Source organism: Malania oleifera, chromosome 13 (genome assembly GCF_029873635.1).
Source record: "Malania oleifera isolate guangnan ecotype guangnan chromosome 13, ASM2987363v1, whole genome shotgun sequence".
Classification (NCBI taxonomy): Eukaryota; Viridiplantae; Streptophyta; class Magnoliopsida; order Santalales; family Ximeniaceae; genus Malania; species Malania oleifera.
Window position 1 is genome coordinate 4848213 of NC_080429.1, and position 25474 is coordinate 4873686.

Genomic DNA, 25474 nt, shown 5'->3' on the forward strand with positions numbered 1-25474 from the left:
AGTCGGAATGGACGTTCAGTTGACCGAGGAAGATACGCTCATTTTTGTTTGATTTACCGAACTTGGGTCAACTTTTTGCCTAATCCAACATTTGGTTGACCGAGGCAAAATACACTACCAAGTTCGCTCACCCGAAGTCACAAGATTTTGTATATTAAGCCCAATTTCAAAACATAAGATTCCTTATATAATATATGTGATGATGGGGACAATCCAAAGTATAAGTGTGAGGACCTAGGGTCTTTCTAAAGTCGTTTTGCTTGCCGAAAAAATTCGGCGTCGGTCGATCGCCCTAAGGTCTTTCTATGGTCTATGTATGATCATTTGCTGAGCTTACTTCCTACATGCATGACATGCAGATATTATTACAGATTCATTTAAACTAAAATTATTACATACCCAATGATAAAAGATACAACAATAAATATGCTGGGGGTCTTCCTTTTCTTCAAGTTACCGCATGCTATCAATATGAGCCAGCTTAGTATGATCCTGCACACAAACTTGAAAGTCATCAAATACTAGAGTATTTGTCATAATCAAAATAGGGTATGACCTATAAGGTCAACAATTTTATTTTGGGATGTAGTATATATGAAACGCGAAGACCAATGTGTGTAAATGGGATGGTTTAGAACTCTGGTATTATGTTTGAGGTTTATATAATTTTCCCTGCATGCTTAAATTGAGATTATGGACAGGGACACTCGGGACCCTTATTTGGGTTCAGGTCATTATCATTGTGGTATAAGAGATATATGTACAGGAAATAGCACTTCGGGCCCTACTGGGTTTGGGGTTCTACAATAGTAGTTCTCCATCAGCCTCACTAAGAGCCAGATTTGGTTTCATGGGTAGGTTTCCTGGTTTGGTACCAAGAAATCCAGTTTCCTCAATTATCTCCAAGGCGTACTTCCTTCGTGATAAAGACATGCCAATTTTTTAGCAAGCCACTGCTATCCCCATGGATGGAAATAGCAACGATCAATAGTGTGACCTTCTTTGTGACAGTAAGTGCATTTTGGTTTGGCCTTATGAAAACCATCTTTTGGAGTGGAAAGGATACCTTTGGTAGCTAATGTAATGTCGTCAATGAGTGGAGGAAGTTGAATGTTTCGTTGACACTCCTCTTGAAGGACCAAGTCATAGATGCGATTGATTATGGGAAGGGGATCTATCAACAAGATCTAAGCACAGATGGCACCATAAGATTCATTAAGGCCCATGGCGAATTTCATGGTTTGCTGGTACTGTTGGTATTGAACTATATCTCCTTCGAACATATGAGATTGAAGTGATGCAAGTTCATCCCATAAGAACTTTAGCTTAGTAAAGTAGGTGGCTATCAATGTATTGCCTTGGACAAGGTTGTGAATTTCTTATTCAAGGTGATACATTTGAGGGCCATTGAATTGTGAGAAACAATCCTTCAAATGAACCCAAATATCTTGAGCAAGATCACAAAAAATAATACTAGCTGAAATATCCTTTGAAAGATAATTGATCAACCATGCTTTTACCATATTATTGTAGTGTAACCACTAGCAATATTCTGCAGTTAAGGATTTTGAAGGCTTGGGAATGGTGCCATCAATGAAGCCAAACTTGTTTTTGGTGCTGAGTGCAACTAGCATGGATTGACTCCATGTGGTGTAATTGGTTTCGGTCAATGGATGAGAGACCAAAGTAACACTCGGATTGTCAAAATTGTGGAGATACAAGGCATGACTTGGATCATCAAAATGTGAAAAACTTTGTGTGCATTCAACATTGGAAGCCATTGGGAAGGAGGAATCAGAGAAGTTTTATTTTATATTATTATTATTATTATAGAATCACGAGTCTGTCATGTGATCTTCTTCTTCAATAGCCCCGAACAATAAATTTTAGATGGTGTATTTCACCTGTTCGACAAAAGGACCGAGAGAAGGAAAATCTTCTTGGCAGAGGTGTTTAGGATGACGACTCTACTTTGACTTATAGAAAGAGAAAAAAACCCAATATGTAAAAGGGAAAATGAATGCCAATCAGCGTGTGACAATTACGTTGATGGTAAATCCAAAGAAGAAAAACTTTGATTTTTTTGAGCAAAAACAAAGAGGAATTGAGAAGAGAAAAGAAATTTATCCCAAAGGAATTTCACGCTTTGATACCATGAAGAAATCCAGAATGTGAAATAACATAGAGGAAGAGAAGTGTATATCTTGTATTTCTAGGTATGAATATTATGTTAGAATTGGTGTGTACTCAAGAGGGGGGTGAATTGGGGATTTTAAAATTTCCTAGGTTAAATGATCAATAGTTCAGTATAACTTAACCTAGGGGCAGTCTAAGCACATATGAAATTGCAAAAATGATAAATTAATCAATTCTCAACACAGGCAATATAGTTCTAGTATCTCTTAACAAATTATAATTCTGTGTCAATCAGATATGCAGTATATTCAGCAAAGGAACTAAATCAAGCAAGAAAAGTAAAAGTGACACCAAATATGTTATCGGGGTTTAGCAAACGTGCCTATGTCCCCACCTCAGCTCGCAAGCCCGATGATTAGCACAATTGCTCACTTAACAGGTGGAGTGGCACCAGTTACAACTACCATTTCCTTACTGGGTAAAGGAACCCTAGGTCAGATTAACAGGGTTGGCCCCAACCTCTTCAACCAATCCTTACGGGCTAAATTAACGCCCCCTCAAGCCACGCCTAGAATACAACAGATCAATATATATTTTGCGTACAATGAAAGGTGCTTCTAACACAAGCAGATTTGTACAATATTATGATCCAAATATGCATTCACATATAATAATAATATAAGCTCAAGTGAGATAGTATCTAACAAAATTTCAACTCTCCAAAGATGTATATAAACGTGTGTATATGTGAGAGTGACTACCTTTGATTTAGAAAAATTATAATTAGTATACAATATCAAAAGAACTTTGAATCTTAAGGTAAGAATCTCAACAATAATATTTTTCAAATATTAAGCACAACCGAGATTTAGGGATCAAGCTTACTCAAAAATAGTTTATCAAATAGTGCAAGCAAACTTTCGAATCTGGCAATGAAGATGCCAAGACTAAGAAGCTAAAGATGGTTATTCTCAAATAATATTCATCAATTAAATATGATGAGATAAACCCTAGCTTTACTCTCCAAGAAAACTATCAAGCAATACAAGAATATTGAGAGTAATGAGCTTTAAGAGCAATGTATGTAAGCACACAACAATAAGGAACAAGCTCCCTCTCACTTACAATTAGTTTGCAAGAAAAGGAGCACAAGAAAATAGAATTCTCTGTTTTAGAAAGATTTTGCAAGCAATAAAATGTGAGAGAATGAAAATTTGGCTTGGAAATGTGAAGTATAAGCAATATGGGTTCAAGAAAAATCAGAGAGAATTTTTGCTAATTATATTGTTAATACATTACTAATCTCTCCAAATGAATGAGTATATAAAGATATCCTAAAAAATATTATCGTTGGGGACATAGGAGGAATTTTGGAAAATATTTAATGAGGTTTAATTAAAATTAACCTCGGTTAAGTGTGGTAAAAATCAAGCAACCCGAGAGGTTTGGTTAACCGAAGCTCAGTGACGGTTGACCGAACAGACTCATAAATTTCTGCTCGGTCAGTGGACCGAGTAGAGGCGATTACCCAAACTTTCAAAGTTCGGTCTCTCTTCCACCGATTCAATTTTCCGGTTCCTGGATTTCGATTTGCAGAGGCACATTTTGAACTAATTGTTTGGTCGGCCGAGGAAGGAGGGAACGATCATTGTCATGGTTCGCCCGATCGTGGATGGTGCATTCAATTTGGTTCGGTCGACTGAGCCAAATCAACAAATTGACTCTCTGGCCGGTTGGTCTATCGAGGCATTTACAACACCAATGGTTCAATCAACTGAGGTCTCTTGAATTTTTTTTTCTTCTTTTGACCTTATAAAAATTATCCCTATTTGTATGTGTTTGCAATTTTGGTTTAAGGGACTTGTTCATTATGTGTCCTAAGGTCAATCTATGGTCTTGAGAGATAATTCAAAATATCTGACATCAGTCAACCAAGCTAAGGTCATTCAACGATCTTGAGCATATAATCCTACCATGCATGTGATGCAATTATTACAAACCATATTAACTTACAAACCAACCAAATGAATTGAATGATAAAAAGGGTTTCATTCTTTTGCTTCTTCAGATGCCACAAGTAAGCTTTGATCTTGAAGTTCATATGAATTTCTTGTGTTCCTACCATCAATGTGTGCTAAGGATGAACTTGTTCAAGAAGCTCAGTGCACAGGTAAAAAATATTGGTTTTGTCATAATTAGAACGAAATCACACTCATAGAGTCAACATATTACAATGCACTGTAAAGGTTGTTGACCTTATGGGTCATATCCCGTTTTGATTATGATAAATACTTTGGTATTTGATAGCCTTGGTGTATTCCCAAGAGGGGGGGGGGTGAATTGGGTATTTAAAATTTAATCCCCTAGGTTCAACTAATCTAGCATGCAGTATTTCACAAACCTAGGGTCTTTCTATGTATTCATATTCCCAATCAAATATTTAAACGATATACATAAACATACAAGTGTAGAAAGTAAATTGTGGAAAATAAAATCAACACCAGATATGTTATCGGAGTTCGGCCAACTGTGCCTACGTCCCCGCCTTTAACTCGCAAGCCCGAGGATTCCACTAATGCTCACGTAATGGGTGGAGCGACACCAATTACAATCAGGTCAATTAGCATAGGGCTGACCTCAACCTTTACAACCAGGTCAATTAGTGGGGCTGACCTTAACCTACACCTTAATAAGATGGTGCACCTAACTTTTCTAACCGGGTCTAAGCTAATCTGGGACTATTTCATAGGGCTAGTTTTCCTTTTCAGGCACACGCCTGGGATACAACAAATGTGTATAAAATTTGTACACTGAAATACGCTTCTTACACAAGCAGGTATGTGTACCAGTACGCACAATATAATCAATACACCTTAATGATGTAAGAACTATAAGCTTGGTGCTCTACTTGTGTAATCAACACTCAATATTATGGATAATCTCAAGTATGCACAAGAGTGTATATCAAACAAACTATTCTTTAAAAACCAGATAAACTAAATCTCAGTGTTAGATTAGGGTTTCAAAGATGTTAGCAATAATATTCAAACAAATTCAAAAATATTTTCTTCAATGTAGTAAGCACAAGAGTTGTTTGAAAATAAGATTTGAAAATGATTTTTGCACACAAAAATATAGGCTTAGGTTACTTGCAATGACAATGCAAGAACCACAACCTTTCAAGTCTTCCCACATAAGATTTATCAAATTAAATCAGTAGAAAAACTTGATGCTTCTACTCTCAATAAAATCAAACAATCAATATAATCTAATGAGAGTATTAACAAATAAGAATGAAGCACAAGCACACAAAATATACTCACAACACTTGCAAGATCAAGTAGGATGATGTGTATGAGTGTTTTGGAGTAGTATAGGCTAAAATAGAGTTTTGGATTTTGAGAGAGTTTTACCCTAGTCAAATTTGATAATCGTGTCTAATTAAGACAAATGAACAAGTATTTATAGGCAAGGAGGATTTTTTGACTGTTGGGGACACAATGGGTATAATTAAATTTTTTTTAAAAGCTATTAAGAAAATTTAACCTAGTTTACCCTATTTAAAAATAAGTAAAAAAATATTTTAACCCGCAAAGTTCGGGTGCCCGAAAAGTGATTCGATCGACAAAAAAAAGTCAGTAGCATTTGTTCGTTAGTTCGAGTGCCCGGCTCAAAGTTCGGTTAATTGAACTGACCAATTTGGTCGCCCGAGCCCAATTTGAACGTGTCGTTCGGTCATCCGAGTAGTTGAAAAGTATCCTGACACAGATTCGGGTGCCCGAGGAGGATACACTCAAAACGAGTTTGGGTGCCCGAACACAAAGTCAACATGTTGACCAGTTCCGTCGCTCGAGCTGTTTTACACGGCCTAGGTTCGGTCGCCCGAACCCTCTCAATGTTTTCTATTAAGTTCATTTTTAGTCTGACTTGATTCCCTTGACATAGTAAGTGATGTTGGAGACTTTCTTATGTGCAAGTGCTGGGACCTAGGGTCTATTCTAAGGCCTTTTTAAAGTATGCCAAAAAACCTGGCGTTGGTCAATTGAAGGGTGTTCCCTAAGGTCTCTACGGTCTTTGAGCTTTAGTTCCTACACACATGTCATGCATTAATTATTACATATCGTTCCTATATTACTATTACAGACCCAAATTACACCAAATATAAATTACAATGAGTCTTTAGGGTCTTTAGTCTTCAAGTCTTCACGTGCCATCAAATGATCTTGTTATTATGAACTTGCACACAAACTTAACAGACATTAAATACTAGAGTATTTGTTATAATCAAAACAGGGTATGACCCATAGGGTCAACAGTATTTAATGTTTGTCAAGTTTGTGTGCAGGATCATATTGGTGAAAGTATATGGCGGCACATATTGACTTGAAGAAAAAGAAGACTCAAAGTGTTTAATTTCTTTGTATTTTTACTTCGAGTATGTAATATTATTTAAATTCCAACAGTTTGTAATAATTGATGCATATCATGCATGTAGAAACCTATAAGTTTAAGACCATTGAATGACCTTAGGGATCACCCTTCGGTCGACCGACACCGGATTTTTGGATTGAGGTAAAAAGACCTAGAAAAGACCCTAGGACCTTGCACAAACATTTAAAGTAAGTCCCCATTTTCATATATGCTATCAGGGAAAATTAATATTCAAAATCAGGACTTAAATGCATAACCTGGGTGTGCTCGGTCGATCGAACCAAAACCTACATAGAAGCTTCGGTCAACCAAACCTCCCAGAGTCAACTTGTTGACTATTTGGTCGGCCATTTTAAAATGAACTTGAACTGTATGGTCGACCGAATTGACACGTGGGTGATTCCCAATGCTCTGGTCAACCGAACCCTTAGTTAAAATCTGACTTGGTCGACCGAACATCAGAATATGGCCGACTGAACTTACCCTGGTCGACCGAACATCGGAGGGTCTAAAATTGCCTAAATATGGTTGACCAAAATCTCAGTTCAAAAATGCTACGGTCGACCAAACTTAGCGATTTGGTCGACTGAACCTCAAATATGGTCGATCAAAACTCTCGGGTTGCTCGATTTTTACCAAGGTTAAAACGCGATTATTTTTATTAAACTCATTTGAAACAATTTTAATAATTCCCCTAATGTCCCCAATGATCATAATTTTGGGAATATCTATAAATATGTGGTCATTTGTAAAATTAAGATATGATTATAAATTTGATTAGTCAAAATTTTCTCTGAATTTTTGAGAGCCCCTCTTCATACCCAAAGCCAAAAACACTCATCCTTTGCCATTCCTTTTGCTAAATCAAAGTATCTTTGAGCGATTTTAAATTGTCTCACTTGCTAAAACTCTCATTGTGTTGATTGTGTGTTTGATTTATGATTGAGAGTTTAGCCAAAGTATTTCCCCCCAATTTAATTAATAAATCCTTGTGTGGGGAAAACTTTTAGCTAGTGAATCTTTGTATCATTATTGCAAAACTCATTAAGTTTGTGTTTTGATTGTGCAAAAATTATTTTGACAAACTTATACTATAAATGTCTCTTGTGCTGGATTTTTGAGAAAATCTTTGAGATTTTTTTATTACACTTGTTGGATATCTCTGAAACCATACTTGTGATTGAGAAACTTTGATATATTGTTTCAAAGATTGTTTGAAAATACACTCTTTCAATTGATTGCCTATTGACATTAGATTGAGTGCTATTACACATCGTTGCACTGAGCTTATAGTTCTTATCTGTTTGAGGTGCGTTGATTCTTTGCTTGTGTGTATTGGTACAAATCTGCTTATATTAGAAGCATCTTTATTTGTACACAAAATTTATATTCATTATTGTATTCCGGGCATGACCTGAGGGGGTATTAATCTAGCCCGTAAGGATTAGTTGTTAGGGCTTTCTCCGCCCCGCAAGGAGAGTTTGTAAAGGTTGAGGTTAGCCTTGGAAATTTAATCTAGTTGTAAACGGTGTCGCTCCACCCGTTAAGTGAGCAATAGTGGTAATCATCGGACTTGCGAGTTGAGGTGGGGACATAGGCAGTATTGGCCAAACCCCAATAACATATCGTGTGTCCAATTTATATTTCTTCAATTTATTTACTGCACGTGTATGTTACTTTCAATAATTTGTGAATGATGTGCATGACCACTTTATATTTATTTGCGCATTTGGGATTACATAGACAGACCCTTGGTTGGGATTGTGAAATTGAAATCAACTTAGCAAGTTTTAAATACCCAATTCACCCCCCTCTTGGGAATACACCAATTCTAACAAAGGTATTTATACACATAGATTTATAGACAGATTGCTTAAATCATGCTTAAAACAAATCTAAATCATTACGAAACAGCTCGTGTCAGGTGAGTATTCCTTTTGAGTTGTTTTGACCAATTCTAAGCATGATTTCCTGCATTTATTTGCTTCCGGTGAATTTGCTTTTGTCTAAACAATTTTCTTAATATTAAACTTAATAATTATTGAAAGTGTAAAAAGTATGGAAATTTTTAATAATTTAAAAAATCTCCAAAAGATAATTTTTGTATACAACGTGATTTTTCAAATCTTCTATGGTAAAAGTCTTTCGCACCTTGTTCTTTCCTTTCAAAGCCATCACATAGTAATTGTGAGTTGCCATTTGATTTCCCCTTACCTCCCCTATTCCATTTGGAGTCTAAAATTTAACTTTTAGATGAGGGGTGGCAGTGATGGCTCAGGTTGCATAAAGAGTTTGATAACCAATTATTGTTTAATAAACTAATGGACAATTTACCACCAAGAAGTTTGTCATAAGAGTAAGAGTAATTTGCTGAGGGGGTTTTTTCATTACTAGGGGAAGGATAACAGTTCCTAAGGAGTGGGCCACATCTACTCTGAATCCTATTAGAGACGTCGAGACTAACTTCAAACGCTCTACTTCTATCTTCATCTCCTGTAGAACTAACGAAAAATTGATATTTTACTAAACTTTAGTTATCTATCAAAATTCTCTATACTTGATAATTAGCAATAGACCTTGACTTAGGTATTACGTATTTGAGTTTGACTTTGTCCGCCTAATGCTATAGTTTAACATAAAGATATACAAATCAGACTCAATGTACCTTTCTTATGCACACAATAATAAATTTATTATCACATATAAAGAAAATGACAAATTACACATTTTATTAAAAAAATCGTAATTAATGGGGTATAAATAAATTTTATTTCTTTTTAAAAGTCATGCAAGTCACATGCTTATGAGTGCTTTTCTAATTTAACATGAAGATGTTGAAGTCAAACTTAATCCACCTAATATTTGAATCTAACTACTCATACAAAAAATAAATCATAAAATATAATACTAAGTGGAAATATAATTTTATTATCTAACATAAAAAAAAAAAAATTACACATCTTATATAAACAAAAAAAACTTGGATCATCAAAATGTGGACTTTGTGTGCTTTCAACATTGGAAGCCATTTGGAAGGAGGAATCAAAGGATTTTTTTTTTTTTTTTTTTGACAATCACGGGCTGGTCATATGATCTTCTTCTTCAATTGCCCTAAACATTTAATTTCAGATGGTGTATTTCACTTGTTCAACAAAAGGACTGAGAGAAAGAAAAATTTCTAGGTAGAGGTGTTTAGGACGACGACGACTCTACTTCGACTTACAGAAAGAGAAAAAAAAAAAAAAAAACAACCCCAATATTTGAAGGGGAAAATGAATGTCAACAGTGTGTGACGATCACATTGATGGTCAATCAAAAGAAGAAAAACTCTAATTTTTTTCTGAGCAAGAACAGAGAAGAATTGAGAAGAGGAAAGAAATTTATTTCAAAGAAATTTCATGCTCTGATACCATGAAAAATTCAAAAGGTGAAATAACATAGAGGAAGATAAGAAAAGAGGAAGAAAAATGTATATCTTGTATTTCTTGGTATGAATATTACAATGCACTGTAAAGGTATTTATACACATAGATTTACAGACAAAATGTTTAAATCATGCTTAAAGCAAATCTAAATCACTACAAATCAATCAGTGTCTAGTGAGTATTTTTTTTTGAGTTATTTTGACCAATTCCAAACATGATTTCTTGTATTTATTTGCTTCCGATGAATTTGCCTTTGTCTAGGCAATTTCCTTAACACTAAACTTAATAATAATTGAAATTGTTGAAAGTTTGGAAATTTTTAATAATTTAAAAAAACTCCAAAATACAATTTTTGTATAAAAAAATTATTTTTCAAATCTTCAATGGTAAAAGTCTTTTGCACCTTGATCTTTCCTTTCAAAGCCATCACATAGTAATTGCAAGTTGCCATTTGATCTCCTCTTACCTTCCCTATTTGAGGTTGATGGCTTAGGTTGCATAAAGAGTTTGAGAGCCAATTATTATTTTATAAACTGACTGATGGATGATTTACCATCAAGAAGTTCGTCATAAAAATAATTTGCTAAGGGAGTGTTTTCACTTTCATTACTAGGGGAAGGATAACAGTTTCTAAGGAATTGACCACATCTCCTTTGAAACCTATCAGAGACGTCGATACTAGCTTCAAACGTTCCACTCATATCTTCATCTCCTACAAAACTTACCAAAAAATTATATCTACTAAACTTTTGTTATTTATCAAAATTTCTCGTACTAGATAATTAGCAATAAACCTTCACTTAGGTATTAGGTATTTGAATTTGACTTGATCCGTCTAATGCTATAGTTTAACATAGAGATATACAAATTAGACTCAATGCATCTTGCTTATGCACACAATAATAAATTTATTATCACATGTAAAGAACATGACAAATTTGACATTTCATTAAAAAAAAAAACATAATTAATGGGGTATAAATAAATTTTATTACTTTTTCAAAGTCATCAAGTCACATGCTTACAAATGTTGTTCTAATTAAACACGAAACATGTTGAAGTCAAACTTAAGCCACCTCATATTTGAATTTTAGTGCTCATACAAAAAATAAATCATAAAATATAATATGAAGTGAAAATATAATTTTATTATCTAAAGTAAAAAAATAACAAATTAGGCATTTTATGAAAAAAAAAAAACTTCATAAATTTGGCTATTAATGGGCGACGTGTTTTTTTTATTAATTATGTATAATATGTTAAATATTTTTTGAAAAATTGAAGAAATATATATTTCAAAGATTATGGGAATGTAAATAAAATTTACCAAACAATTTTTTTAAAGTCGTCAATGATGAGTCATTAAGTGAAATAGTTTTTTTCTGGGTGAGTTTTATTGCTTATATCAGCAATCAAATATATTTTAATTCCATTAATATAATATTCAGATAGATTATAGTAATGATATTTTCATAATTGTAATTATTATAATATATTATTCCGTGGTGCATCGGCGAGACCAGAATCGCATATAAAGTACTCGTACGCCATTTTCATCCGAGCAAGCAGAGAGACTGCAAAAGCAAAGCACAGGGAAACAGAGAGCTAAAAGACTCTTCATCCTCTCTCTCTCTCTCTCTCTCTCCCGCTTGCTCTGTCTCTCTTCGCATATACCCACAGAGACAGCCTTCAACCTCACACCCATTCATCCCAGGCAAGATCTCTCTCTCTCTCTCTCTCTCTCACACACACACACACACACACACACACACACACGCATTTATGAAGCTCTCTCTCGTTCTTTCTCTCGATTTTGTTTTTTCTCTCAATTTGTATTGGTGTATGTCGAAAATTTTGTCAGAAATGCGATTGTCTTCTTTGCTTTCACATTTTGTGGAATGTCGGAGAGTTGAACGTCGCTGCCGATTTTTCTTAAACCCTAGCCATTTGTTTGGCCGGCGAGGAAATGGCGGAAGGAACTGTTTGTGTTTAGCACTTGCCGAGGTTTTGTTTCACTTATGTGAAATGAAGGACTCAGCAAAATCCGAGTGATAATATATTTAATCTCAAGTCATGTTTCCCCTTCCTCCCAGTCATTTGGTTGGCCTCTGAGGAAATGGAGGAACATGAAGCAAATGTTTGAGTTTTGCACTTTGCGTTGTTTCTGTTTCCGAGAAAATGAGAGACGCAATATCGAGCCATTTGTTTGGCCTCTGAGGAAACGGAGGAACATGAAGCAAATGTTTGAGTTTTGCACTTTGCGTTGTTTCTGTTTCCGAGAAAATGAGAAACGCAATATCGAGCTATGGAAAAGTGTTGAATTTGTGTTTTCCGTTTCCTTTTCTTGGTGTTTTTCTTGGGCACCAAACAGAGCTGAAGCGTTCGGTTTCATAACTTATTTTCTTCTGCCCCAATTGGTTAAAAGCGTTTGCGTCATCAACAGTTACCGTAGTCAAATTGGTCGATGCTACGGACTTATTGGATTTGGTATGGAAACTTACTAAATGAGAACTTTCAAATTCAGGGAAACGCCGGAATTAATAATGGAAAAATGGGTAATCCTGAGCCAAATCCTGTTTTCCGACTCTTTATGTGGAAATTACTGAATAATTAAAGGAAAGGACAATTTGTTCTCTATGTCAAAAAAGATGGTACATGGTATTGTTTCTATATAGGCTATATGCAATTATATTCACTTTACATATTTTATTTAGCTACATATTCCCGTATTTGAGGGAAGGATCTTTTTACTCATTAAACTTTATACTGTTTTCTTTCCAATTTTGACATCGTGATTTTGGGTTATGAATTAGTAGCTTCTGCTTGAGAATTGGAATTCAGCTCTTTTGATTTGTTTTGGTATTTCTCCCTTTTTCTTTTCTTGTTTCAAGTTGGTTTTGGGGAAAATAAACAAGAAAAATGATTTTTAGTCCAGTTGGTAGATTATTCTTCTATTGAACGTTTATGCTGTAGTCATGAAGATGGATAGAAGATTATGACTAACAGCTTATCACTGTAATGGAAGCAAAGAATTGGGAAAAAAAATCATTGTTGAAAAGCAAAGAAAGTTTGCATCTTTTGTTTTTAGTTGTTTTGCTAAATTTAAATTGGAACACAAATAAGCCATATGCATGTATCAAGCTCCTAAATAATAAAGAATTTCATTTATAAAATTTTGTTTTCTTTTTCTTTTTTTGCCTGTACTGAGAATGAGATGAAGCCTTGGTATTTTTTAAGTGCTATTTTTCTTGTCTAGAGGGATTTTGTGGATAACGTAAGAGCTATTTTTAGGCTGATTGTTGTGATTTTTATAATTTACACTTTTTTAGTTCTTACGAACATGTGTTTTTGGTGATCAGAGACTGGAGCTGGACAAGAAAAAAATAATATATGGAGGGCGCCGCAGGAAGAGGTTTGGAATGCCCGAAGATTATGGATGGGAAGGTGAATAATGGGAAGGGTTCAGATAAGGCTGTTCCTTCTTGTTGCTTGAAGGCCAGGGCTTCAGACACTGAGCTTGAAGCTAAATGCCATTCAACAGTTGTTTCTGGCTGGTTTTCAGAACATCGGTCATGCTCTGGTCATTGCCCATGATACTTATTGTTTAAAAATCTTTGTTTGCTTTTGTTATTGGTTATTTGTTTTTCAAACATATCCTATGCTGCAAGTTTGTGGTTTTAGCATGCTTGATTAACCTGATTATGGTAGTATTGTTAACCAGTTTATTCTTTGTTTATTGTAGATAAAACTGGCAAAGTGATTTATTTCAACAATCCAATGTGGCCAGGTATGTTTTACTGTCACTATCAGGACATTTAGCATGATATGATCCTCTCTCTCTCTCTCTCTTTGCTTGGAGTTTCATGAGCATGTACGTTTTAGCATGGGAGGCAGGGATGCCGGGAAGGTACTGGAGGATCATGTTATTCTCTGACAACATTGTATCTACCTGGCAATTGTTTTTAGTGACTTGATTGATTGAAGCCAACTGTTCTACCAAGAACACACATGTGCTTAACAAACACACGCATTCCCCCTCCCTAAAAGGGGGGAAAAGCAAAACAAAACAAAAACAAACCAAAATTGTTTGTCAACTTTATCCTAATCATTGTTTTAAAAGGCTCAATCAAAGCTCTTGCCTCAAGGCAATGCATGCCTAAAATGCCTAAGCCTCAATCTAAAATGTCAAATTCCAAAAAGGCTAATGCTTTGCATGCTGAAGCTTACACGTTTGTACAAAAAGCATGCCTTTTGCACCTTCCTAGATAAGGCTTATGCATTTTCAGGTGTATGATTTTCTCAAGTTAGATTTGGCAAAAATTTTAACTCCATGTTTATTCAACAAGGATGTCGTAATATGAGTTGGTTTCTTAAACTCTTGAACCTTAACCTTTTCAAAATAATTGCGAGTTGTATCTTAAATCTTGAAAATAATTTGAACTCTGTGATGTTATAACTATCTCTTGCTATGATTTACGTAATGAATTGAAGAAGCAAATTTTGAGTGCGCAACAAGTAGGTGGCAACTTATATTTGAACTTTTTTAGATTATATTTGTGATTTTCTTAAAACACCTCGCATTATGCTTTCTCCTTTTAAAACATTGATCCTAATCAATGGAAACATAACTCTGATTTTCTTATTTAGCAAAAACAAAAAACTCTGTATTTTCTTTGTTTTTCTTTCCTCTTTTTTTCATTGTAAATCCATCTTCCCTGCTCACCAACCAGTGACTGATGCTATACGAGTGCCCATTTGCAGGAGAGGCACATTCAATGAAAGTGGAAAACATTTTATATAAAAGAAGGTCAGAGTACCAAGAGATCTTGGTTTTTGAGGTTTGCCATTTTTAACCCTGAATGCTAGAATATCTTGCATGGCTGACCTCTCTTTCTGCTTCAGATTTCTATACTTTTCTCTCTTCTTTATTTGAGTCCAGTAATATGTATCCTTCTCTTTGCAGTCCTCAGCATATGGGAAAGTGCTTGTGCTTGATGGCATTGTTCAGTTGACTGAGAAAGATGAGTGTGCTTACCAGGAGATGATAGCCCATCTTCCCCTTTGCTCAATTCAATCCCCCAAGACTGTAAATTCACTGAATCCAAGCTTCATGGGTTTAATTACTTGTGGTTAACTGCACTTAGTGTAGCTTAATGTTCTCTTGCTCCCCTTCTATGCCTTATTTAACTTTTTATATTCTGCACTATTTAGAGGGACCATTGATGACTGGAAGACTACTACTGTAAATTTATATTATATATCATCTGTTCAACAAAGCACATTTTATTTATAATAATTCTTCAACTAATGACTTGGAATAATTTTGCCAGTTATAAGTGTATATTGATCTTAAGAGGAGATAGTATGAAGAATTTTGAAAATACAGATAATATAATTTTTTTGCCTTTGCCATTTTTTAAATCATTAAGTTACTCATGTAGCTTGAGCTTGACTCAAACTTGAGTCGAGTCATAGAGCGAGTCGAGCCTGAGTAGCTTGCTGGCACCTTGACTCAGTTACTCCCCCAATTGAAACAGGACAACAAAAATATCTAAAAAATTTCCCTATCAAATTGTGAAAGTCAGAATTCAAGCTATCAAAGATTCTCTGTTTCTTTCTCTTCACTGCTTCACATGATGCAATGTAGAAAAATCTACCACACTTTTCTACTACCCCACTGTGCAATTAGGTCTTTAACTTTTTAGCATGACCTTGAACATGCCTAACAGCATGATGAATGCAGACTAGGTTTTCTTAGCAACAGTGCAATGAAGAAGTAGATATCCCAGTTCTTCCCTGTGGACATACATGGACGATCAGCTGACCTCTTTCCTTCATATTTTTGAGTAAGAACTGGATTCCCAAGTTCCAAGCTGCTGGAGCTTCGTTTTACCATATAGTTTTCCATGAGGAATCCTCTCTCTCCCTAGACAGCAGGTGAAGACTTCAAAAAACTCCCTTGTCTTCCTTACTCCATACTTCACTATCCTGATTTTCTGGATGATCTGTAAAGATTCTCCAGAAAATGTTCTGCTTACTCTGTCTCAATGCAAAGCTCTAAAAATTTGGGCTGCCAGATGATGTTTTCAGCTCTTTTTCCATGAAACCACTCACTGTTAATTCTTCATCTCTGGCAATCCTGTACAAACCAGGGTAATCCCTTTTCAAGGGTTTTTCCCCACACCAGCAGTCATCACTAAAACTTATCTTTAAACCACTACTAACTTTGAATCTGATATGCTTAGAGAACTCATACCAACTGCTTACCCTGCTTGCCAAGAAATGAATGTATATTTTCTAGGAAAGAATTGAAGTTTTGTGCCTCATCAGCAGTCTACCGCTTGAAAATATGATACTGCAAAGTTTTTTGTTTAATTTAATAATTTTGGTTGACTTCAGTTTTTTCTTCTCCCCTTTTTTTGACTTTTGGGCTGGGGGTAATGATGTGGATGAATGAGGATGCCAGCAAGCATCCACCAATAACAGCAATCTAATGGTGCAAGCAGGTTGTGCAACAGTGCTGTTTTTGCAGCACTTTATAATGTTTGGCTGGAGAGGAATGCTTGCATCTTTGGGGGTCATTCTCACCCTTTGCACCTGCTTTGGGATAGGTTGGTGTTTTTCCTTCTTTGTGGGCACTTTCCTTGGGTTGTTTAAATGGAATAAGCTTCTCAGACTTTCAGGGACATCAGATGGTGCTGTTAGCTTGATCCTGCTGGTTTTTTTTTAATTTAATTTAATTTTATTTCTCTATGCCCTGTATTGGTATCAAGATGTGCGATACAAGCCACTACTGGCAGTAACATTATCAGAATGACTAAAATAGGTTTTGGAGTCCTTTTTTTTTCAATCTTGTCCCTATATTGAAGATTAAAAGCTCAATTATAACTTGGTCTGTTTTAGTTGGTATTTTTTAAAAAAAAAATGTTTTTGAGTTTATTTTATTTGATATTAAGTATTTATTTCTTTAATAATTAGCGTTCAAATAAACATTATTTTTTTCTCTTATTAAAATTAATATTTGCATATTGTAAGTTCTTTTAATTTTATTTTTTGTGTTTCATTTTTTTTTTTTTGGTTTTTCTTACAACCTTATGGAGGCAATATGTTCTATTGCTAGGCATTTTTGTTCTTGTTTGATGTATGAGCATGCTATATTTTATATATGTTTTTATATGTATGAATTCTTATTTTAGACTCCACTTATAATGAATAAGTAGTGAAAAGAAGAAAATGCATGCTTCTCCTCACCAATAGCAACTAAAGCAACCCAGATGACAGTTACCATTTTTACCTAAAAAAATTAAACTATTAGGTTTTAAGCCAACAATATTTGTCAAGCTTTAACTCTCCCCCGCACATGCAGCCTAGTTGTAGGTGGTACAAATGATAAATAACACTCATTAGAAGGAATGAGATAATTTTTAGTGTATGACAAAAATAGAACCCAAGACCTCCTAATGGCTCCTACGTGTAATGGTCTTGGGCCCAAACTCCAATGAGGTATTGTCCGTTTTGGTCTACTGGCCTCATGGGTTTGTCCTATAAAAGATGTCTCACATAGTTGGAGCCCAAACCTATTTATAAGCCCAAGATTTCCCTAGTACAGATCTCTGACATCCTCGTCAGAGTGATATCCTTAGTACACATTTGATGTGAGACCGTGACAGACTTTCTTATTCGATTTCTGACGTCCTCGTCAGAGTGACTTATACTTTTGTGATAGTAACCTCAAAGTGACTTTGATACCAAATGTAATGGTCTTGGATCCAAACTCTGATGAGGTGCTTGCTTTGGCCCATTAGCCTCACGGGGTTATCTTATAAAATACGTCTCACATAGTTGGAGCCCAAACCATCCTTATAAGTTCAAGATCTCCCTAGTACACATCTGATGCAATTGTGACAGGCTCTCCCGTCTGATCTTTGACGTCCTCATCAGAGTGATCTCCCTAGTACACATCCGATGTGAGACCGTGACACTATGCCATGTTAGATTACCACTACCTAAAAGTTTAAGCTGTGAGGTTGTGGGCCAACAATGTATCTCGAACTTTAACAATGGCATTCATTAGGACAAGAATTCGAACCATGGAGAGACCCTTGTTGGACACTAATTAAGAAGAATAGGATATAAGATTGTGTTTACTTAATTTGTTTATTATGTGTGTTTAGTTTAATTAGTATAGGATGATGTGTATTTGGGGTTTTGTAATATCTGTGTAATCTAGGAGTTTGTTTATAATTTTATGTATTTTGGGGGGTATATGTGTAATTTCTAGAGGTGGTTTTTGATGAATTTGAAATTTGAATTGAAGTGAATGTGTGGTTTCCACCCTTATCTACTTATTCCTGCTTCTTCTGCTCCTGCTTCTTCTCCTATTTTTCTATTTACCTCCAGCAAATTCTGTAGTATTCTTGAACCAAAAACTTCTCTTCTCTTCTCTGTATTTGATTTTCTTCTTCTTCTCTTTTTTTCTTCATTCTTTCTCCTCTGATATATTTCTCTTCTCTGTTCTGTTTCTATTTTATGTGTTGACTGTAGTTCCATGATTTTGTCTTGCATCATTTGGGTATCATTTGGTATCAGAGCCCAAAATCAATCTCTATTCTTGCATTTCAATCCCCCATTTTCCATGCTCATTCTTCTTCTTCTCCTATTTTTCTATTGACCTCCAGAAAATTCTATAGTATTCTTGAACCAACTTCTCTTCTCCATATTTGATTTTCTTCTTCTTCTTCTCTCTTTTTCTTCATTCTTTCTCCTCTGATCTGTTTCTCTTCTCTGTTCTGTTTCTATTTCACGTTCAGCAATCAATTTTTGTCCTCTAATGTTGCAACATCTCTCCTCTTTTTTCTTTCATTCTCTCCATTCATCACTCTCCCTCTACCTCATCCACAAAAATATTCTATTTCAAGTCCTAGATATTGAGAAAAAAAAAATAACACCTGCAACTTCCAGCCAAATTACAATCGTGCACTCAAATTTCAAACATGACTTTCCAAATATATTTCGCAACACCCAGAATTCATTTACTCCCCCTCAAATTTATCGCCTTTCAACCACCCATGTGGCCCTAGGCACTAGTGAAAGAATCTTTGGACACCCCTCTAAAGCCCCAGGCTTCCACCCATTGCAGGCACTGGCCCTAGATCTGCCCTCGCCTAGAGATTCATTGCCAAAGAGTCAATACCAGCAGCACATGTGCCCCACATACTGACGACACAAGTGTGACTGAACCAGACTTGCATTTTCCAGTTTCACAAATTGTCCACACAATTTGCCCACAACTCTCAATCTATTCATGCAAACATGCAGATTCCCAATTTTGAAGAACCATCTTCAAGTCACCTTTAATCTTGAGTATCATGTAGGAATTAAACAAATTTACTTAAAAGACTCACAAATTGCTGGTGGCAACTTATTGGAAAAAGGAATGTCTTTTGTCATCCTCTAGGCACAATATCAAATGATTTCATTTTCATGCCTTTCTCCACTGTGGAAAAAAGTGTTCACGAGATCATCATTGATGGAACATGTCCTATGAGTGTGGTTTCTAGAAATGGGATTACTTGTATGCAACTTTGTCTGGAACCCCATCCAAAGCCTTATTAGATATTCTGTGTTGATTACGCTATGTATTTGAAAGTTTCCATCCAAATAGGCGATCATTTTGATAATGTTCGGTGTGATATCATACCCATGATTCCATGAATATTGGCCATGTACTCCTTGGTTCTCCTTGGATGATTATCTTTCACCGTGATGACAAGAAGATAATTTTGAAGCCCGCTCTCCGGACCAACTAACCAAGACAAAGAATCTCACATTATTGAACATGTCAAAATTACTAACTCGAGGACAGCACAAGCATAGAAAAGCATGTGTTTGAAGGCATCCAAAGTCTTTCAAACGTTTTTTTGTTGAGGTTGTCATTCCTGATTTGTTCATTGATGTTAATACTAAATTCAAGTCTATGACATTGCCAAAGGAACATGGTTTCTTGCTTCACTCAAGCACCTGATTTCGAAGAGTCCATGTTTGCTTCTTACTTTTGACCCTCCAATATTTAAAAATTCAAGGCTGCGTTTTTGCCAACTGGGAGAGATTTGATGTAGGACAAGAAGCCAAACCATTGATAGACCCTTCTTGGAGATTAATTCAAAAGAATAGGACCAGGGCTTGTTTTTATTAATTAGTTTATTATGTGTGTTTTGTTTAGTTAGTATAGGATTATGTGTACCTGGGGATTTGTAATATTTGTGTAATTTAGGGTTTGTTTATGATTTCTTGTACTTCTAGGGATATGTGTGTAATTTCTTGTATTATAGGTGTTCCTATGAATAATGTGTGAAAGCCATGTAAAAGGTGGTTTTTCATGGATTTGATTGAAGTGGTCGTGTGATTTCCCTCCTTGTAATATCCTTTCTTCTCTTCTACCTTCTTCCTTCTTCCTTCTTTTTTTCTTCCCCTCTCCTCTTCTCTATCTCTCCCAAATTATGTGTTGGCTGTAATCCATCCGCTGTCCTGCATCATAAGGGTTTCTATTTAACTCTTCCATTTTGTTATTTATTTATTTATTTATATTTATTTAAACAATCAGTTTCTGCCCAAACCAATAATTTAATTTAGTATGTGTGTGTGGCTGAAGCCATACAGATAAGAGCCATACATGGATAACAATTACTCTTTGTATGCTGCCACATTATAGAGCATTTGCTTATCTCTCTTTTAGTTTATAATGTTCCTTATGAAAACTTGACTTCTGGCCCATTTTCTTTGCTAGCATCTCTTTGCTTCTCTTTTATTATTTTACACATTATGCTCAGATTCCAGTATGTCTGTCCTATGGACATGATGATCAGAGTATGGAATATGTTAGGCATATTAGTTCTTAAATATAATTAAGGCTTTAATTATAGTGTGCCATGTGCCATGTTTTCTTGAGCATGCAGAAAAATTTCTTTGTGCCATGGTGACTATGCTGCTGAGTAGAGAAAAATTACAGAATGCTGTGTAAGTTATCTTTTGCGCATGAATAAGGAGATGTGGATCTCACTGTGCTAAAGATAATCCCATATAACGAATCCTCAGAACATGCATGTCTTAGAAAATACTTTGTTCTTGTATATTGTGTAGGGAGGGGATAGTAGCTTTTTTGTTGCTGTGTTCGATTTGGAGAAGGACTTCTTAATTAACTAAAAAAGCGAATTAAGACACTTTTCTTCAAGCCAAAGAGGGATAACACTACTTAGGGAGGAGTGGTATTTCGCTCCCAGTAACAACTCATGTCATTAGTTCTGTCTTCTTAAAAAGTTTGTTGAAACTGTGGGGAATTTTATTGAGTACTAAAAAATTAATTAAACATAGCACTGGGTTTCAGGGCCGCCATCTCTGTAGTGAAGATTCACTTGAGTATTTCTTCTTTAATCTAATTGGGTTTCAGGGCCATCCCTGTAGTGAAGACTCACTTGAGTATTTCTTCTTTAATCTAATTTTTGCTGGTTGCATTCAATTGGAAAACATTTACTGTTTAATTTAGGTTGCTTTTCTCACTTCTCTAAAACCCGTAAAGATTTGTACAGTTTATGGTTGGTGATTGATTGATATATTGTTGGTGGAATAGGTTTTGGTGCTTGTCTTTATTACTGAAAATGGTTTTTCCCCTTAATTTTTTTCCCTCTTAATTTTATTCTGATTTATGATGCAGGTTCTGGTTGTAGGGGGTGGTGATGGTGGGGTTCTAAGGGAAATATCTCGTCACATGTCTGTGGAGATTATTGATATTTGTGAGATAGATGAGATGGTTATAGATGTAAGTGATCATGTGATATATTCTCTCATGCGATTACCTAAAAAATTGTTCATGAACTAAGCAACTCATTGCTGTAATTAATTATATTTCAGGTATGCAAAAAATTTTTTCCGGGTTTAGCTGTTGGCTTTGAGGATCCTCGTGTCCGACTTAATATTGGTGATGGTATGTTCAAATGCCCAAATACATTCTCAATGTTTTCTGGCATGCTTTGGTTGATTTAATCTTCATGTGATCTTCTACTGAATTGTTTTTCTCTGTAAATAACAACCTGTTTCCATGATCTTGGGAATATAACAACAACAACAACCAAGCCATAAGTCCCGCAGGGTGGGGTTGGCTACATTATCTTGGGAATGCAACCTTAATTTCTTTGTTGACTCAATCTTTAAATGAACTTCTATGAATTTGGGTAAATGGCCATAATTTCTCATTTGATGTCATTTCCATGATCTTGGCAGCTGCTGAGTTTCTACGGAATGCACCTGAAGGAAAGTATGATGCTATTATTGTTGATTCATCCGACCCTGTGGGTATGTTAAAATTTTATTCCATTATTAGATATATTATAATGTTTATACTTTTTACTGTGTATAACTGTATATGCATGTCCTTGGACAGTCAAGTGACTGACCTATGTGAAGCAGGAATCATTCACACATTATGTCTGATTAAAAATATGTGAGCAGTTCCTTGCTTGTGTTTCATAAATTTTTTAGATTTACAGAATGAACAAGTTTCTATCCTGTTTTTCTTTTTGCAAAGAACCTTTGCACTCCTTTTTATGTTTGAAAGTTCGCAATTGTAGAGTGGTCATTTATATAATTCAATCTCAACTTATTTGTAGTTTTGCTTTCATACTGACTGCTTTAGGCAAATCTGAGGGCCAAACTATTTATACATCCTTTTCTCTAATAAAATTTCTGCCTTTTATGGTCTTATTTATGAATGGATTTACATTCTTTGAAAATATTATATAAGAAAATTATCTTGTTAGACCTCCCTTCCTGATTTAGGTCCTGCTCAAGAGCTTGTCGAAAGGCCATTTTTTCAGACAGTAGCACGTGCGCTAAGGCCTGGTGGTGTTCTGTGTAACATGGCAGAGAGTATGTGGCTCCATACACATCTCATTGAAGATATGTTTACGAGTTGCCGTGAAGCATTCAAGGGTTCTGTCCATTATGCATGGGCAAGTGTTCCTACATATCCTAGGTAATAATGTCTTCATTCCCTAAACGTCCACACGATCCTTTTGCTTTTCAACTCTGAGGAGTTCTAAAGTTTATTATTAATTTGTGGGTACCAAAAAATGGTGAAATTTGTTTTTGTGAAGTAAATTGATACTTGAAAACCCTCTTCCTTGCATTTTACTAATGTATATTTAATTTTTAATGGTCTGTGCACTCAGATTTTAGATTTTCAGTAACTTCTAGTAATAGTTTGTCAAAACATTTTCAGCTTAAGAAGATGTAGTTCAAAATTGTTAGGTTGTCGTAAGAATTCATTCTTACATGTGGATACATTCCTTCTTTGTCAGTGGTGTGATTGGATTTTTGTTATGCTCAACGGAGGGGCCACCTGTGGACTTTTTGCACCCCATAAATCCGATTGAGAAGTTAGAAGGAGCTCTCAAGCACAAGAGGGAACTTAGATTCTATAACTCAGAGGTAAATAGCATTTCTTGTCAAATTAGCTTTATATTGGTTTTTGCCGTCAACTCATTTTTCTGCTAGTGATGTCTTTTGGGAGGATCTATGAACAATATCATAACCTGGTGGATTATGGTACTTAAATGCTTTTTCACTTTTTTAATCCTTTCAATACCTCCATACATTCTTAAGAATTTAGAAACATATCTGTAACTCCGATTCATCTTTTGACTTGAGGTCGGGAAGTTTAACGGCTGTAACTTGTTGGGAATTAAGAACAAATTCCCGAAACCTGTGAGAAACAAAATAGAGAAAGAATACATGCCAAAGAAAAATCAATCACACGTACAAGACAGTATTTACGTGATTCGGCAGTTTTGCCTACGTCCACGGAGTTACAAGGATTTCACTATTATCAGGAAGAAAATATAGAGAGTGCGGCGGTACAAGACTCTCCCTCTCACTCTCTCGCGAAGTGCGACTACAAATCCTAATCACGCAAAAACAATCATTTTATATGCTGCGCACAAGGTTCCGAATGAGCTACAAAACGGACCCAAAAAAAATTTTTCCTGGGGTCGTGGACCCCAGACCCCCCACGAGTTCAGCTTTACGGGCCAAGCTTTCACTCCATGGACTAAGCCTTATGATAAAAATATTTTATTAAAAAAAGGTCAGATCATCATCCTAATTTAACGCAACTAGGCTCCTCAAAAGCCCAACATAAACTTAGGAACGTTTGTTTTAGTTTCTAATGTAGAAATTAGTCCATTTTTGGACTAATCAGATTAGATTGGACTTTTATCTTTTGCCAACATGAATTGAAGCAAGTCATGGGATTTGATTGTATTGATTAACTTGGGACTGGTAACTATACCTCTCTCTTTTGATGCCATCTCATGCTCGCCTCTATTTGACAGTAATGGAATATAAGGGAGTCTCTGATTTATGCACATTCAAGCTTTCTACTGATTTCTGCACGTTCTTCATTCTATATTTTATTCTATTCCATTCCTATCTCATTTCATTCTGCAAACCAGATGTGACTTGCATAAAAACCATAAATCAGTAAAGTGAATTGTGGTGTCTCATTTCATCTCCAAGACAGAATGGTGGAACTGTATTACATCAAAATGAATAGCCATCCCTGTACAGATTATAATTGTTATGTTGATTTGGAGATGATGCACTCTCTTTGTCTCGCGCTAAACAAAATAATGTATGTTTTATTTTATGTTTATATCAACAGATCCACAGAGCTGCATTTGCCCTGCCAACATTCTTGAGGAGGGAGGTGAAGGCTCTGCAAGCCTCCAGCCCGTGTTCTCTATGGAATTCTTGATTTTGAGAATAATGGAAGACGATACGGTATGGCAATGGAGAAATAGAGCTTTAGGTGGATTATTACATTAGCATACACGCGGCCTCTTGGTTCTGATTCTGAGGCTCATTGATTGTTTACATTCTAGCATGTAATGTGGTTTGTGTGAACAAATGAGTAGCAGCTCATGGTTTGTACTAGTGTTAACACGATGTAACATTTACTTTGGTGAATTGGGGTATATGGCTGTGTGGCCAAATAATGGACATGTCTTTCTTATTATCTATCGTAGGAAGGTGATGCAATGAAATTTAAAGAGGCACGGCATAATATCATATGTTGGACTCTTATGATCTTGTGGTTGCATCCCCTCCAATCAAAAGATATAAAGATCTTTGGTTTGTAGAATTTAATTGCATTTTTGGACTTCCTAGATTGTGACGTTGGAAAATGTTTGTTTGGTTCAGTTTATATGCATCAAATCAATGTTTATAGATCTTATGAGACATTTTTGCATAATGTATTAAGAATATTCATATTTTCATAAGATATAAAATATTTATATAATGGTATTTCATTTCATAATTTTACTACGTATTAGTGTTATAGCATGATACTAGAATTAATTGTGTTATATATTTTTGCATGGTATTGTTATATTATTTCATAAATCTCCCTTGAGTTTTGAGAAAAAATA

The 25474-nt window shown here is 35.3% G+C and overlaps 1 protein-coding gene across 2 annotated transcripts; it reads left to right on the forward strand.

The window, feature by feature from the left end:
* The first annotated feature begins 11455 nt into the window (after positions 1 to 11455).
* LOC131145415 (spermine synthase) lies at positions 11456 to 25185 on the forward strand. 2 transcript variants are annotated; one of them, XM_058094454.1, is made up of 11 exons: positions 11456 to 11706; positions 13352 to 13572; positions 13735 to 13779; positions 14754 to 14830; positions 14956 to 15078; positions 21703 to 21807; positions 21900 to 21972; positions 22269 to 22340; positions 22824 to 23019; positions 23345 to 23474; positions 24706 to 25185. In XM_058094454.1, exons 2-11 carry the CDS (start codon positions 13383 to 13385, stop codon positions 24796 to 24798), a joined length of 1104 nt encoding a protein of 367 aa, XP_057950437.1. In that variant the 5' UTR covers positions 11456 to 11706; positions 13352 to 13382; the 3' UTR covers positions 24799 to 25185. The 2 variants fall into 2 exon arrangements, with proteins under 2 accessions (XP_057950437.1, XP_057950438.1); XM_058094455.1 differs by lacking the exon at positions 13735 to 13779 and having other exon boundaries at positions 11540 to 11706; positions 13352 to 13594; positions 14723 to 14830.
* Positions 25186 to 25474: the final 289 nt, after the last annotated feature.

What these genes read in the sequence shown, in the direction of transcription:
- LOC131145415 (XM_058094454.1), top strand. Translation starts at nt 13,383, where the DNA reads ATGGAGGGCGCCGCAGGAAGAGGTTTGGAATGCCCGAAGATTATGGAT. An exon ending in AAGAGATCTTGGTTTTTGAG is followed by an intron (nt 14,831 to 14,955) that starts GTTTGCCATTTT and finishes TTCTCTTTGCAG; the next exon opens with TCCTCAGCATATGGGAAAGT. An exon ending in TGATTCATCCGACCCTGTGG is followed by an intron (nt 22,341 to 22,823) that starts GTATGTTAAAAT and finishes TTCCTGATTTAG; the next exon opens with GTCCTGCTCAAGAGCTTGTC.